Source organism: Pteronotus mesoamericanus, unplaced genomic scaffold, assembly GCF_021234165.1.
Source record: "Pteronotus mesoamericanus isolate MK-2021 breed Mesoamerican mustached bat unplaced genomic scaffold, CSHL_Meso_final contig_557, whole genome shotgun sequence".
Taxonomy (NCBI): domain Eukaryota; kingdom Metazoa; phylum Chordata; class Mammalia; order Chiroptera; family Mormoopidae; genus Pteronotus; species Pteronotus mesoamericanus.
Genome location: NW_026555200.1, coordinates 1,445,452 through 1,461,770, shown reverse-complemented (window position 1 = coordinate 1,461,770; position 16,319 = coordinate 1,445,452). Strand labels below are relative to the sequence as shown.

Genomic DNA, 16,319 nt, shown 5'->3' with positions numbered 1-16,319 from the left:
TGGCTGAATTGCAAGGGTTCCCATTGGCTGGGCTTGCTGCTGGGCGAGAAAATCTTCCTCCTTCTAGGGTAGTAGAGACCCTTGTTGGGAATGCAAGGTAGTTTCTTCTTGCTGGGGTGCATAATTGAGGTGGCAAGGTAGTTCATGAGAGCTGCTTCTTCTGGTCTCGTGACTCCATTTTAAATGGGGTTTCTTTACTCAGTTTCCCACTTCATGTTACTAAATTTTGCTTCTTTGAATACAGCTCTTCACTGAGTCACAGGAGGCCTTGGGCACATGGTGGGTTCGGATAAGAGTGGCCGGGTAGGGGCCTCCCACTGAGCATAGTGGGTCACGTAAGGATTTCTCTGGGAGGAGACGCCTCAATCGAGTCTTACAGTCAGGAGAAGGGCGTGGCACAGGCTGAAATAGAGCGTCTTCAGGGTGAGCTGTGTAAGTCGCTACAGCTATGACTCTCAGCTACCTGGGCCCCAGATGTAAGTGTCGAAGCGGTAAGGATGATCCGCAACGAGACAACGGTGGAGTCTGTACTGACGGTTTCTCTGCAACCCATGAAGCCTGTGGGAGGGGAAAGTCCCCAGACAACCCTGATTCTCACCAAGTGGATCCTTGCGTCTGACCGCCGTACGTCTGGAGCTAGGGCTCTCAGCAGAGGACGCGCTGAGCCGAGAGGCGTGGAGGCTCGCGAGCTGCCGCTCTAGCCTGACCCGGGTCATAGAGTCGCGCCGCTTCCGTCCCTGGACTGGGAAGGAGCCGGAAGTTTGGTGGGCTGTGGACATCGAGATGGAGGAGGGCGAGTACGAGTCGGTGCTCTGTGTCAAGCCGGAGGTCCACGTCTACCGCATACCGCCGAGGGCTACCAACCGTGGCTACAGGTGACCGCCCGTTCCCGGCCAGGGGAACCCCGACTTAACCCCTTCCCCGCCGCCCGACACGCCCACTCTGGGAACTGAGGACAGCGCGCCAGTTTAGGGGCGAGAGGGCAGGTAATGCTGCGGTGCCTCCTGGCTCGTGGCCAGAGCAGGGAAAGGAGTCCAGACTTTCGGCTATCCCCGTTGGAAGCACCGGGCTCCCAGTGGCGGGGGAAGTATTAAAGCCCGCCTTGCGCTCGGGCGCCAGGTGGGCTTCCAGGTACCCTAAAAGTGGTCGGGAGTAGGACTGTCCCAGACATTTTCCTTTCAAAGCTAACTGGTAGCCTTGAAGGGATCCTTGAAAAACTTTAAGGGGGAGGAGGCCTCTCACAGGCGGAAATCCCAGAGGGGAAGGAAGGGAGCTCCAGGCAGGAGCTTTAAGCTGATGGCGGAAGCCCAGGGACCCCTCCCTCTCCAGCTTCCTTTTGTGAACTTCTTATCTTATCACAGTTTATGGCAGTTGGGAGGAATCGTCGGCATTCCGCTGGTGAAAAGTCCCTGAGATGAATAAACACACATAGGCTTGTAGACTAGTATCTGGAAGGGAACTGCCCCCCCGCACAGGAGGGGAATGGGATGGGGGATTTGTACCGTTTGTATTGTGTTAACGTGTATGTATTACCTATCAAAAGATGAAAAATATTTTTTAAAAAAGAAGTATCTTATCGAGACAACCTGTCCTGTGGCTATTTTGTGCCACAGATGGGCGAGGGGAGTGGGGAGGGTGCGGGTGGGGGGGCGAGGTGGCTCTTGAAAGCCCTGTTTGTTCAAGTTATTTGGAAATACAGAACACAGGATTGGCCCGCACCACAGGAACGATGGAAGTGTCGCCATCTGACTTCTTGTTAATTTCCAGTTGTGTTAACAGGGGCTCGTAGCTGATTCTGTAGTGAACAAATATTTTATTGAATGCTTGCTACATCCATGACATAATTTTAAAATAGTATGAAAGCAACAATAATAACAACAAAACCACATTTGCTTTCTATCATCAAACTGGAGATGGGCCACCAAACCAGGATGGTCCTCGACCCCCATCCCCTTCAGTAGGATAGGTTTGGCCCCTCTTGAACTCCCGGAAAGTGAGGATGCCAAGTGTCAGGGCTGGCCAGTTTGGTATAGAGGAAACTGTCAGCCGTTGACCTTCAACTTGAGAGCTCTGTTTAGCCTGAATCTAAGGCCTGTTGCCCCAATAAGAGGAACTGAAACGGAGTCTGCTGACTTGTGAATTGAGAGTCTGCCTTTGTGTGGCCTTCCAAACAACCTGTGTCAACAGTTATGTTGTCTCTCCGAGTCCTGGCATATGCTGAGGGACTTCCAAGGAAAGCCTCATGGAAACACCCAAGGTTCTTGCTCTTTCGGGATTTTACTGAGCTGCTTCTTAGTACTAGAATGTGAACTTAACTGCCTCTGTTAAGAGCCAAGAAAGGCCGTTGCGATAGGTCCGTACTTTCCTGGGTTTCTTTCTGCCTAGTCTGCCTTTGAGCGTATGTTTCTTTCTTTTTTAAAGATTTTATTTATTTTTAGAGAGAGGGGAAGGGAGAAAGAGAGGGAGAGAAACACCAGTGTGTGGTTGCCTCTTATGTGCCCCCTACTGGGGACCTGGCTGGCGACCCAGGCATGGGCCCTTGACTGGAGATCGAACCAGTGACCCTTTGGTTTGCAGGCTGGCACTCAGTCCACTGAGCCACACCAGCGAGGGTGAGAATGTGTTTCTTAAACACCCATTCATTTTCCTCTTGCTCTCCTTTCCTTTACTAATGACCGCTCCCCTCTCTGCTTTTTCTCCAAGATAGTCTCCGGTCCCAAATGGTCACACTGATCACTGCTGCTTAGCAATGTCTTAGGCCCCAGGAGCCACTCCCTCTACAGAAAGAAAACTGGAAGTCCTACTTCAGAGAAGGTCTTTATAATCTAAAACTGGCGCCAGCAAACTCTGACCCACTGCTTTTTTGTATGGCTCACAGGCTAAGAATGGTTTTTACATTTTTAAATGGCATGGGGAATTTTTTTAAAGAAGACTATTTCATAATGTGAAAATTATATGAAATTCAGGTTTCTGTGCTTACAAAGTTTTCCTGAAACACAGCCATGCCCAGAGCATTTGGTTATAATCCTTAAAGCACCAATTCACTCACGTACCGTGTATGACTAATCTCACTGTGACAACTGTGAAAGTGAGTAGTAGTGACAGAGGTTGTGTGGCACTTTTCAGGGAAAGTTCGCCACCGCCTGGTCTAGAACAAGCAAGCAGCCTGTATGCCTTCCCCAACCCCACCTCCAGCAATTACTCCAGCATTAGAGTAATTGGAGCTGGAGCTTCTGGCAGAGACTCAATGGTTCTTGTCCCCTTAGGGCTGCAGAGTGGCAGCTGGACCAGCCATCATGGAGTGGCCGGCTGCGGATCACTGCAAAAGGGCAGGTGGCCTACATCAAGCTGGAGGACAGGACCTCAGGTAAAGGCAAGGGAGGCCTGCGTGGGGCTGGGGTGCCATGCTTCCCGCTGCGAAGGGAGAGGCAGCCCTGGCTTGGCTGCGTCACCCTGGGGTCATGGGAACCTGTCCTGGAAGTCGAAGACCGAGTGTGCCTTGAAGCCTTCTCCAGTTCCCCGCCTTTAGTTGTAGTAACCGCTGTCCACAGGTCCTAAAAGGAGTATTTCCTGCCAAGCACCGATTCTTTTTGGGGGTGCTTAAGAAAATACTACTTTTGGAGCCCAAGGAGAGGAGACCTACAGGTGGTCCCCAAGTGGGAAGCCTCGGAGGTTGCCTTGAGACAGGCTGGGTGAAGGTGCAGCCCTCTGCTGCTGAGCTCTCCTTCTCAGGGATTCTGTTTATTGACTAAATGGTAACTCCCCAGACGGACCACGCCCATTAACTGAAAGCTGAAACTGTCTCCTTAGCTCATCCTGTGGTGAGAGGACAGCCAAGCTGGCTGGTGTTGCGGGAGCTGGTAGATGCCGCTTTTGGGGCAACTCTCTGGAAATCCTGTGCCCCCAGTGCCTCTGGGTCGTCTGTGGGGGATAGCACGGCCTGGAATAGCCCGGCCCCCAGAGCAGGGATTTGGCACCATGCCTGTTTGGTCAGGTGCCTCGGCATCCGGCCACCTATTTTTCTAATATGTAGAGATTTTCCTTTGTGGGCTGGAACAAGGTGCAAAGATTCATAGGCAGATGAAGTCTCAGGACTGCGTCATTTGTGTCTGCACTGTGGGGCCTTGGGCAAGTCACATGACCTCTGGCGCCTTGGCCTCCTTTCTGTTGAAATGGGGATCACAGTAGTTCCTGCCTCACCAGGTTGTTGGAAACCCTTCCAGTTGCTTTGTGAACTGCAAGGTGACCCACAGCATTGCTTTGTTCAGGAGCATGGGCTTGGCAGAGTGAGCGTTGTCTGCAGAGGAGTTCGAAGAGACAGCGGCCGTGGGTAGGCCAGGGAACTCTGGCTGTGAGATTGGCTGGGATGTCCCAGGTGGTGTCACAAGGGAATGGCAATGCCTGTTCTCTGGGGACCTTGGGAACTGACTGTAAGGTGACCCCCTAATGTAGCAGCTACTGCTCAGGGCAGAGCCTCGCCCGCGATACTCTTAGCTTGGGGTCGTGCCCACTTGGTCATGTTTGACTCTCACTTTTCAGTCACTCTAGGCCAAGGATTCTCAGCCTCAGCACTAGTGACATTTGGGGCCAGGTGAGTGTTGTGGGCTGTCAAATTTAAGTCAAGTTTAAGATATTTAGCAACATCCCTGGCCTCTGTGTACTAGATACCAGTAGTTCCTCCCCACCCCCAATCCCCCAAGTTGTGACAACCAAAAACGTCTCCAGATATTGCCAGATGTCCCCTTCGGGGATGGGGAGTAAAATCATCCCTGATGGAGAACCACTGCTCCAGGTTGAAGTTACCCAGGGCAGAGCTACCAAACTAGGACAGAAGTTAACAAAAAGGTGTGGACTCTAGGCTTATTGATTGTGACGCAGCTCAGCTTTGACTGCAGTCACCTCTATATCACAGGGTTCACTGGAAAATATTTGGTTAGATATTTAAAGCACCAACAAAGATCAGCACGTGGGGAAATGATGCCAGCCATCAATGCTCACAAAAGGTGTGCGCGCTGCACCCCGGAGAGCCGTCGTTGGCAAGGGGCTGCATTTCACAGGGGCGCACTTTTGAAACCAATCCCTCTTGCTCTGTCTCTGAGGTTAAATCAGCTGCTTCAGATTCTGCTGTGGGTGCTAAAACTTTGTCGTACCTTCCCACTGTGTTCACCGGCTCCTTGGCATTCCTGCCTCAGACACCAGGTCTTTTCTGCAGGTGTGATCCACCTGGACCAGGCCCGCCGGCTGCAGGGCTCCTAGAGTGCAGGCCGGCCGTGCAAAAGGGTGAGGCGGATGGGGTGAGCGGCCAGCAGCACCCGCCCACCATCCTCCTGTGGGAATGGGGGCCCAGCATGGTTACAGCTTTTGATTTCTTTTAAGATTTGATTGTGTTTTTTGAGAGAGGGGAAAGGAGAAAGAGAGGGAGAGAAACATCCGTGTGTGAGAGAGGTACATCAGTCGGTTGCCTCTCTCACGCCCCCTACTGGGGACCTGGCCTGCAACCCAGGCTCATGCCCTGACCAGGAATCAAGTCAGTGACCTTTCACTTTGTGGGAAAACGCTCAACTCACTGAACCCCGCTGGTCAGGGCACAGCTTTTCATTTTAAGAGAAGCCAGAAATCATTTATTTTATGTGTAATTTGATTTTAAAGTCATTTATTTTATGTGTAATTTGATTTTAAAGTGTTTCGCAGTTAGGTGAAAAATATTAAAGCTAACCCACCTCTGACTTAAACCCACTGTTGGTTACATTCCTGTGTCTCCCCTTCAGCCTGAACGGATTTCTTTTGAACCCCAGAGTAAGGTTTGCCCGTGTGCCTCACAGGAAACAGGCCCCAGCAGGGCGATAGAAACGTCAGGCTGGAGTGGGCTCAGGGTTGCACTTTGACTCTGCCTTGTGCTTCAGGTGAGCTCTTCGCTCAGGCCCCAGTGGATCAGTTTCCTGGCCTGGCCGTGGAGAGTGTGACGGATTCCAGCAGGTACTTCGTTATCCGCATCGAAGACGGAAATGGTACGTGAGGCCCCTGTGCTTCCTCCGCGTGAGAAGGGTTTCTCTGCCCCAGGAAAGTGGGACTGATCAAGAGTTTTCTTCTAGGACGACGGGCATTTATTGGAATTGGCTTTGTGGACCGAGGTGATGCCTTTGACTTCAATGTTGCATTGCAGGACCATTTCAAGTGAGTGGCTACAGGACACGTGCTCATGCCCCCTTCCCTCTTTTCCCTGGACAGAATGATTTCCCAGGTTAGGATACCTAGGCGGTGGTGCGTGTGGCTTTTCTCCCAGCAGAGCCCCTGGAAAACTCACTCCTCTTTGGGACAGGCCGGCTTCTCTGCATTCTGCCAGGCCTCATCCCTGCTTTGAAGCGATCTCCTTTTCCTGAGGCCCATCTCTGCCACCCCAGTCAGCTGGCCCAGACTTTGAGGAGTCACATTTCTTCCCTTACCAGGCCCCTGAGCAGCCAGAGTCCTTGTCAGACTCCTGTGGCTTTTCTGGGCCTCTTCCTCTGATATAAAAAATGGTGCTTGGATTCCCAGGCCACCCAGTAGATGCCCTGGTGGACCTTCCTGAAGCTGAAAGGCGGGGCGGGAAAGACTCCTTCCCGCCATCTGCAGGGCTCCACCTCTGGCCTCCAGCAAGTGGGGACCGTGTAGCTGCTCCCGTGGAGGCCTCAGGCTCTTCCCTGTGCTGGTGTCCCTGCCCTGGATGGCTGTTTCATGGAAGGTGGAGGACCTTGCATTGCCCTCCCCTTCCTAGCATCTGCCTTGTTCTATCATCTCCCTTTAGAGCCGTGGGGTGGGGAGGAGTCTTTATCTTAGTTCTTCTGCCAAATGCTTGGGAGTAGAGGGCCAGGTTCTCAGATTTACTGAAGACCAGCATTAGGACCCTCTACATCAGTGATCCCATTGAATTGCCATAGCAGGCTTTAAGACAGAGACTTGTCAACCCATTTTGCTGATGCAGAAACTGATATGCAGGCAGCTACTTAGGTGTCATAGGCAGGATTTGAATTCAGGCCTAACTCCCAGGCCTGCACTCCTCCACCACCTGCTGCAGCAAAAAGCCTCGTCCTTGGCCGGTGGCAGGTGGCAGTGAAGTGAATGTGACTGTGGGGTGGCCGGTCTCTTCCTCAGCTTTGTCGTCTCCTCCCCAGGTGGGTGAAGCAGCAGTGTGAGTTTGCAAAACAAGCCCAGAACCCAGACCAAGGCCCCAAACTAGACCTAGGCTTCAAGGAGGGCCAGACCATCAAGCTCAACATTGCGGTGAGTCCCACCCTTGCTTGGTGGCATTGGCCACGATCAGATGATACTTGGGCCACTGCACCAGGCCCAGCACAGCCCGTTGCTCTTTCTCACAGTTCAGTTTCATCAGTTCAGCAGATGTTTACTGAGCAGCTGCTTTGTTCCAGGTGCTACATGGGGGGTGAATTAGACGGCTCTGCTGTCCTCTCAGAGTTGAGCGGAGATGGGCGAGTCAAGATATGATTACAATATGGCAGGAGAGGTCATCTGACCTAGGGACATCCTCAGTGCCATTAGTTCCTACAGGGAAGGCACATAGCTCAGATTTAGGTAAACAAAGGAAGGCTTCCTGGAAGAAGCAACCTGTAAAGAAGGGAGGAAAGGTCAAAGGGTGGCTCAAGCATGTGCATAGCCTCTGAGTTGAGAAGAAACAGTCACTTCTTGCCAGAGCTGGCGATTTTGTCCTGGCTATTGTAGTGGGGATCAGCGCGCACATTGCAAGCTGCGTCTTTGGCCTTGCACCTCGAGTACGGGAGCTTTGGGGGTGCTTTGGGCAGGAAGGCATCAAGATGGGCATGGGGAGTCATGGGCACCTTCTGCTGCTGCTTGTCCTGGCTCCCTGTGTCTTTGTCCTGAGCTGCCCTGCATTTGGCTTTTCCTCTTTAGCTCCTGTTGAGAAGAGAAAGAGGTTGGAGTGGCCAGGTTGCCAAGACTTGTCCTTGATCTACTACAAGGGTGGAGTTGGACTGATTTGGGGAAACCAAGGACCAAATGGATTTGATTTTGAAGACACTTTGTAACCCTAAAATAATGCTCTTCCTCTGTACTTACTATCTCTTTCTCCTCTTTTCTGCTTTGTGCTAGTGATGATTTGGGACCTTGAAGTTGGCCAACTAGCCCTTAAGAGAAAATGCAGGTCAAATCCAGTGGACTGGTTGGGATGTGATTCTTTCTCTTGCTGGGAGGAAACTAACATTTACTGAACAGCTGTGTGCCAGGTAGTGTTTTTCAGGCACTTTCTCATACAAATTAAATGTTTTCCCCTTCTCCAGGCGAGGAAATTGAGGCTTGATGAGGCTACGGGACCTGCCCAGGGTCCTCAAGCTAGGAACAGCCGGCCCACCTGGGCTCACCCTGAGCTCTTGAGGGCTTTTGACTTGGGGCTGTGGCCTTAGCGTTTGAGTAAGCTGTTGCCTTCCTTACAAGTAGGGATACAGGTCGTCTTCATCTTTGTAACTGGTGCTGCTTTCTGGCTCATGCTCGGTGCTCAGGACTCTTTTTTTAAATGTTTTTTTAAAAGTATGGTACACATGCAGAAAAGTGCACAGATTATGAATGCAGAACTCAGTGAATTTGTAAAAACCGAATTTACCCTCATAGACTAGCCCCCAGCTCAAGAAGCAGGTATCAGCCCCCTGGAAGCCCCTCTTCTCTCTTCCGGTAACTGCCACCTCATGGGCCACCAGTGTCCTGACTGAATACCTTAGATTTCGTTTTCAACTTTTATTAATTAAATCATACACTTTGTACACTTTGTTGTGTATGACTTCTTTCTTTTACTGATGTAATAGTGGTGAGAGCCTCCACGCCGTGGCCTGTAGTTGGTTCATTCTCATTGTGGTGGCGTCCTCCATTGTGAGAATGTGTCAGCGATTTGCCTGTTTCACTGATGGTGGACATTTGGGTAGTTTCCAGTTTGGGGCTGTTATAAGCAGTGCTGCTGAGAATGTTCGAGCACGTCTTTTGGTGCACAGATCTATGCATTTCTGTGGGGTCTCTATTCGGGAGGGGGATTGCAGGGCCATCGGTTCATTGAAGGAGTTTACCCAACCGACGCTTCCACCAGCAGTTGTACGAGCGTTCCGGTCACTCCATACCCGTGTCAGCACTTGGTGTTCTATGTTTTAGCTATCCTGGCGGGTACGTAATGGTGTTTCATAATAGGTTTGATTTGCATTGCTCTAATGATTAATGCATTTGGGCGCTGGGTTTTAAGATTACACGTGTTTTTGATAGCATTAGAATTGTAAGGCATCGAATACATCTCTTAACAATGAAAATGCTAGACAGACATTGACCATCTTGGCTGTATACACGTTTGGAGCCTGGGGGTCACCTTGTGGGTTTCTGATAGCAGTGGAGTGTGAGCAGAGCTGACTGGTCCACACTCCTCTCCTCTCTTTAGAACATGAAGAAGAAGGAAGGAGCAGCCGGGACTCCCCGCGCCCGGCCTGCCAGCACAGGAGGACTGAGCCTGCTTCCCCCTCCTCCAGGCGGGAAAGCCCCTGCCCTGGTCCCTCCCCCTGGGGATCACCTGTCTGTAGGAGGGTCCCTCGTCCAGCCGGAAGTTGCTCCCAGTTCAGGTGAGTGCTTGAGGGTGGCTGTACTTGCTGCCGTGTGGGTTCCTCTTCCTGCCAGCAGCTGGGGCTCATGGCTTTCCCTCCTTCACTCATTGATCTGTCATTTGGTAGCTCTATGCGAGCCACTGGGAGGTGAGCATCATGAAGCTGATCCTGCCGCAGTGGGTAAAGGGTTCCTCTGTCGCCCTGACACCCACCACTCAGCCCTTGAAGGTGTCTCTCCTCTCCTGATGGGCAGCGGCTTCAACTCATTCGTTCCTGTGAAGTCATCCCTTGGGTTCCTGGTTCTCAGAGGCTGCTCAGTGGGTGTTAAAGAGCAGGTGATGGACATGTAGTCTATGCTCCCAGGGCACTCATATCTAGTAGGAGACAGGAGTCACAGGCACAGAGACTGGGCGCCAGACTCACTACCAGCCATCGTGATCGGGGGAGGCATCATGAAAGAGGTGGCATTGAACTGGGGCCCTGAGGGAAGGAGGTCGGGGCAGGGGACACTTGGGACTTGACACAGAGAGAAGAGCTAAATAGGGCTCAAACTCTTAAACACCTGGTGTGCTGAGGGAGATGGCAGGTGTAAGAACGCCAAGGTGAGTGGTGAGAAAGAAAATGGGAGATCGAGTTTGGAGCCGCCCCTCCATCAGGCCATGGGGGTGCTGAGGAGCTGAGGGGCAACACCCCAGCAAGCTGTACGCTGCTTGTGCCAGGATGTCGGGGATGCCGCCTGGAGACCCCGGAATTCCAGAAGCCAGTATTGAGTGCTGGCCTCTGGTAGAGCTGGGGTGCCAGCCCCAACCCTCGACCTTCCCACTGTGCGTTCCCAGCCCAGCTTGGTGCCCCTGACCCCCACCCCAGGCTGGGCAGTTGTGACCAGCCCCCTTCCTTCACACAGTGCTCACCGGCTTCTTGGGGACAAGACCCAAGCAGACAGGAAGCCTGCTTTCTTTTCATTTGAGGCTTGTGGACACTGGCCCCGCTATGGATGGAGTCAGGCTTTTAACTCCATCGCTGTGGGGAGCCCCAACCCAGGAGCGGGGCTGGCTGGCAGTGAGCCCCGGCACCTGCCCCAGGAATCTTTCAGCCTTGGTTCTCAGTGAGGTCATGGGACCGCTTGCCTGGGCATCGCTTGGGGCAGGGCCAGGAATCTCTTTTCTTCAGGTTACTTTTATACTCACTAATGTCTGAGCACCACTGTCTTAGGCCTTCCCTCACTGCCGGTGCATTTTCAACAAATAATGGAGAGCCTGCTGTGTGCCAGGTAGCATTTTAAGCCCTGGGGATACTGCTTTCACATTACGTGCTAATGTGAAAGACAGGCAGTTAGCATGTCTCCAACTAATGATGTTGGATCAATGAGAGTCATGACTAGCTGGCATTTACTGAGCCCCTACTACAGGGGTGCGCAACAGGAGGTTAATAATAAGTGATAATGCAATGATAAATAAACAAACCGTTCAAAAGTAGGTTTATAGTTGTGAGTATGCAAATATAATTTATAATTATTTATTGATTATCATATTAGTATGTATTGTTAACCTACCTTTGCCCACCTGTATATATGTTCTAGAACCAGACTGGCTAAGTTCAAATCCTAGCTTACCTAGTATGATATTCAGAGAATTGCCACTTCTCTGTGCCTTAGCTTTCTCATCTGTAGGATGGGGTAGTAATGATAGCTGCAATATAGGTCCCTTGTAGGGATCAGATAGTCCATGGAGAGCCCTATGAACACTGTAAGTGCTCACATTTGTTAGCCCTCATTTGATTAATATTGTCATTCTTGTCACTATGTGCTGGGCCTGTTAATCCTCAGTCCTGTGAGGTAGTCCTGGTTCTTGTCTTTTATTTATTTATTTATTTAGATTTTATTTATTTTTAGAGCGAGGGGAAGGGAAGGAGAAAGATATGGAGAGAAACATAGGTGTTCGAGAGATACATTGATTGGTTGCCTCTTGCACGGCCCCTACTGGGGATCAGGCCTGCAACCCACACCTGTGTCCTGACTGGGAATTAAACCGGTGACCTTTTGGTTTGCATGCCGGCACTCAGTCCAGTGAGCCACACCAGCCAGGGCTCTTGTCTCCATTTTAGAGGTGAGGAAAGTAGGGGCTAAGTGACCCGCATAAGGTCACACGGCTGGGGCCATGGCTCCCCCTGGGGACTGTGCTGAGGCTCCACTGCGATAGTGGACACTACGCACTTGGTGAGCGGCAGAACCACTGAGGGCCTGGGTTGTATCTGGTCTCTTAGCCCAGAGCAGATCAGAAGTAGCAAATTGGTGGGAAGGCAGAGGATGGCAGCCACAGGGACAGTGGGACTTCAGAAGGGACAGGCGGTTGGCAGCACCGGGGGAGGTGCCAGGAAAGCACCTGAGTGGGCACTGAGGCCCCTCGCGCCACGCCAGCTTGGGGTGGAAGGTGCGCAGGTACCAGCCTCTGTGGTGCCGTTTCTGGATGGCTCTCCCCGGCCCCTAACCAGTTTGGCTCCCAGGACTTGGCACGTTGGACACACGATTTTCTTAGCTGTTTAATCCAGACTGGACTGAGGGCTTTATATGAAGATGACTGCAGTTCGAGTGGGCATTTTCTATTCAAAAAGCCAGGGCAGAGATGGTTAATTTTAAGCAGATTTTCACCATAAACGGTGACAAACAGGGCTAGCCTCGGGTATGCATGGTAGAGGATGTGTGACCCGCCCTCACTGCCTTCCTCTGCCCTGAATGTGGCTCTGCATTTCTCCAGGAGCCCTCAAGGGCTCATGAGAAGGTGGTAGAAATATGGTGGCTTGGTGTGTTGTTGCCCAAAAGCACATCTCCACGTGTGTCTTTCTCAGCCACCTGGAATTACGAGACTGATTTCAGGGTCACCAAGACGACCAAAAGATCTCTGACTCCTGTCTTTCTCACTTCTCTTCCTATCCACCGGACTTGGGGACATCCCTAGGAGGTGCCACTGTGTCCTGGCCACAGCCCAAGCCCGCCGCTACTGCTACCGCTGACATCTGGGGAGACTTCGCAAAATCCACAGGGTGAGAAGCTCCCATTCTCTGTGGTGGGACTTGGGCCGGTGCTGTTTTCTCTGAAAACCTGGGATTGCTCCAAATGCCTCCCTTCTGCTGTTTCGGGCAGTCGCTCTGATTTGGATATTTTCAGGCCAGCCAGAGGGCAGAGCACTTGCTTGGGTGGCACGCTTCTGTCCGTGAAGACTTGCTGTTGCGCTCCACTGCTAGGTGGCCTGGAGTCAGCTGGTGCAGCCCTTCCTGGTCTGTAAACCACCGCACAAGTGCTTTGGCTTGTCCCCAGTGCCTCCTTCTCCACCCTCCTGCCCCCAGCTACCCCAGAACATGGAGCGGAGAGTCGGCCTGGGTTCTAGCCTTGGCTCGTTCTCATGGGACCTCTGAGGCCAGGTGTCTTGTCTTCTCTGACCCCATAAAATGTGAAGCCTTTACCTGGCGTCCGGGTGAAAAGATGCTAAAGTCCTGCCACACCACTGTTTATGTGGACAGGCTCTAAGACAGGTCAGCACACATTTTCTATGAAGGACCAGAGAGCTAACAGTTTAGACTTTGCAGGCCATATGGTCTCTGTCCCAACTACTCAGTTCTCCTCTCCTGGCTCAAGGGTAGCCACAGACTGTATGTAAAGGAGAAGGGTATGGCTGTGTACCAATAGAACTTTATAAAGTAAGGGGGGTTAGATTTGGTCTCTAAGCTATAGTTTGCTGATGTCTGCTCTAGAATACTCAGGGGCCGACTTCTTGGAGAACTCCTCCTCTCCAGAGTGAATCCACCTTGCATCCGCTTTGTAACTTTCAAACATCTGAACTCTCCCATCCCTCTCTCCCCCTTTGCAGGGCGACTGCCAGCCAGACCCAGCCAGGCACAGGCTGGGTCCAGTTCTGACCTGAGCCCAACTCTTTATTTTCATACAACTTCTGGAAGGATCTGCCTCATCTGGGCCAAAGGCAGGAGGACGAAGCACTCCCTGGCCAGCCTCTCTTCGGAGCATGACTCTCTCCTCTCCTCCTTGCTTGACTCTCTTCAAAGACTGGGAATGGTAGGCAGTCAGTTGGCACCATGTCACATGTTCCCCCAGGACTCAAGTTCGCAACCAGAACACAGGAGGAGAAAAGCTCCGGGATCCCTGTCCCTGTCCGTCCTCTTGACGTGAAAGAGACTCTGAGACTGCTTCTTCCATCACCATGACCCGAAATAAACACAGGCCCTCCAAAGCAAAAGAAGGGGTTGAGTGTGCTGCCTGGATCCCGGTCCGCCCTCCTCAGGGATTGCAGGTGTCCCGGGATCACTGTTCGCGAGGGGGGCTCTGCACTCCCACTGGCTGCAACTGCGTCGTCAAGGCACTTTCGGAGGAGGGCTTCCTTCCTGGTCCCTCGCAGGCTGATAGGCTGCAGCTTGAACGGACAATCAGAGTAAAATTGGGAGCGTTAACCAGCTTTCTGAAATTTTTAATATTTGCTTTGCTCATGCTGACCTGCACTAATTTGTTATCTTTGCAAAGGGGACCATTCCTGCACGAGCGCCCCCCACCCCCCACCCCGCCAAGGCCTCTGAAAGCCCTGGCACTGTCGGCTGCAGGCGTGGCTGGGAGCTCCGGGAAACAGTGTTCATCTCCGCCAGGTGGCCTGGTTTCCTCATCTTCCAGGCCAGGTGGGCAGTGCGTGCCGAGGCAGGCGCCGGAAGCCAGGTGGAACAGCGCTGGGGCAGGAAAGTGGAAGCTGTCCTTTGGAGGTGGGGGTTCGGCCTTCCTGTCCACCGGCAGCTGTGTGTGTGTGCAAGCCTCGCGTGCAGTTGCTGGTGGACTGGGGTGTTCTCGGTGGTTTCTGAAGTGCCTTGTTTGCAGACAGCTATTTCTCCTTTAGGGGCTATGTGACGAGAGCTCTGACGGAACTCCAGGGTTGCCTGTGTTGCTGGTTTATATGAAATAATTTTATCTGAGCACATCTCTAAAATTGCTTTTAAAATTTTACCTTTTAATTGAAAGATTTTTTTTTTGAAGGGTCAAGATGATGAACTGACAAAAGTATTTGCCTTTTTGTGCGACCAGATTTCTAAAATTAAAAAAATAAATGTTTTTACTTCTGTCAGTGCACGTCAAAGCAAACATGTTTTTGGTGGCACGGCCCCTGCACCTCCCAGGATGCTACAGCTAGCATGCAGCTGCCTCTCACCATTGATCACGTGTACAGATTTAAAGTCTTGGCCAAAATGAGAGGATTTGGCCCTGTTCCCCTAAGGCAACCGGTAACTTCTTTCCTGTGCGTCCAGAAGAGTGCAGTCTTTTTGCCATTCTGGGACATTGTGGTCCCCTGCCTCCCACCAAGCCCCTCCCCCCACACATGGAAGCACCACCGTAAATACTAAGGGCCTGCAGGCACACAGAGGCCAAAAAATAAAAAGGGCCACATACTTGCACCTGAACGTTAATGTAACAAGGAGGTAGTTTTTAATAGTTTTTTTTATTGTATTTTTTCAGTACTTTTTTTTTTTCTTTTAAGATTCTATTTTATTTTAGAGAGAAGGGAAGGGAGGGAAAAGGAGGGAGAGAAACATCAATGTGAGAGAGAAACCAATTGGGTGCTGCTTGTACACACCCCGACTCGCAACCCAGGCATGAGCCCTGACCAGGAATCGAACCTGTAACCTTTCACTTTGTGGTATGGCGCCCAACCAACTGAGCAATGCTGGTCAGGACAAGTAGGTTTTATTTTTGATATGAAAATAGCCATTCAGTATAGGGAGAATGAAGAAAATTAGAATGGATGATCCTTGAGCCCATTGAATGAGGATAAGGAAATTACATAAAAGAATTCTTAGGAGGAGAAAGGCTTTTTGTTTATTTTCTGTTACTTCCCATCTTTCTAAGTGCTTGGAGGCTGAGGAAACTTTGACTTAACAGGAATCCTGTCGTTAGAAGTACAAACCATCGAAAGTGAGCACTTGGGTCCTGGAGAGAGACCTGGGATCGGGGTCTAGGCTGTCTCCTGGTGTGAGACGTGTGACTGCAGGCTCCTTCCTTACCCCAGGTGTCACTCATGTGAGGTATATAAAGTGCTAGCAGGTACCCATCCTGTAGTTTGGCCTTAATCGCCTTTACCTAGAATCAGGTGACAGCTTTCTTTGGTGGCTTGGCTTGAGGTGGCAATGAGGCAGCCAAGAGGAAACAGTTAACCGAGCATCAAATGTGTAAAGCACCTTGAGGGGGGTTGGCGGCAAGGGACAGTTTGGGGCTCTCCATCACCAAGTGGAATCCCAAGTGAATATAACTGCTACTGGGACCAGGATCCCCAGGAAATACCCCTCTGTACCAAACCCAGCATCTCTGGTCACACTCCTGACAGCAGGTTGCAGGTGGGTGGGGGTGGTTGGCTAAAGTGGGAGGTGGGCATTGGTTTGAGGGTTGTGAGGCCTGAACTGTTCAGTGGGGAGATGTGGATACACAGAACCCCCACCACCCCCACCTGGTGTTCACACCCTTGTGCCATTAATGTCCTTTGAATGTAGGCTAGACTTGTGATATCTAACCAGTAGAATAAGGCAAAGATGACAAGATGTTGGTTCCATGCTTACCAGAGTTTGCAACATCCGTCTTGCTATCTTCAAAGAAGCCAGGTGCCATAGTGTGTGAGCTGCCCTTTTTGAGGGTCAGGGTGATGAGAGGGGCCGCCAGCCAGCTGGAAGCTGAAGCGCTCGGTCCAGCAGTCGGCA

General features: G+C 51.6%; 1 protein-coding gene across 1 annotated transcript; it reads left to right on the top strand.

Moving 5' to 3' along the window:
- Window positions 1-721: 721 nt before the first annotated feature.
- NECAP2 (NECAP endocytosis associated 2) lies at window positions 722-13,834 on the top strand. The gene is made up of 8 exons (XM_054579681.1): window positions 722-875; window positions 3,267-3,367; window positions 5,904-6,008; window positions 6,093-6,174; window positions 7,152-7,260; window positions 9,425-9,602; window positions 12,539-12,623; window positions 13,448-13,834. Exons 1-8 carry the CDS (start codon window positions 784-786, stop codon window positions 13,494-13,496), a joined length of 801 nt encoding a protein of 266 aa, XP_054435656.1. The 5' UTR covers window positions 722-783; the 3' UTR covers window positions 13,497-13,834.
- The last annotated feature ends 2,485 nt before the right edge of the window (window positions 13,835-16,319 follow it).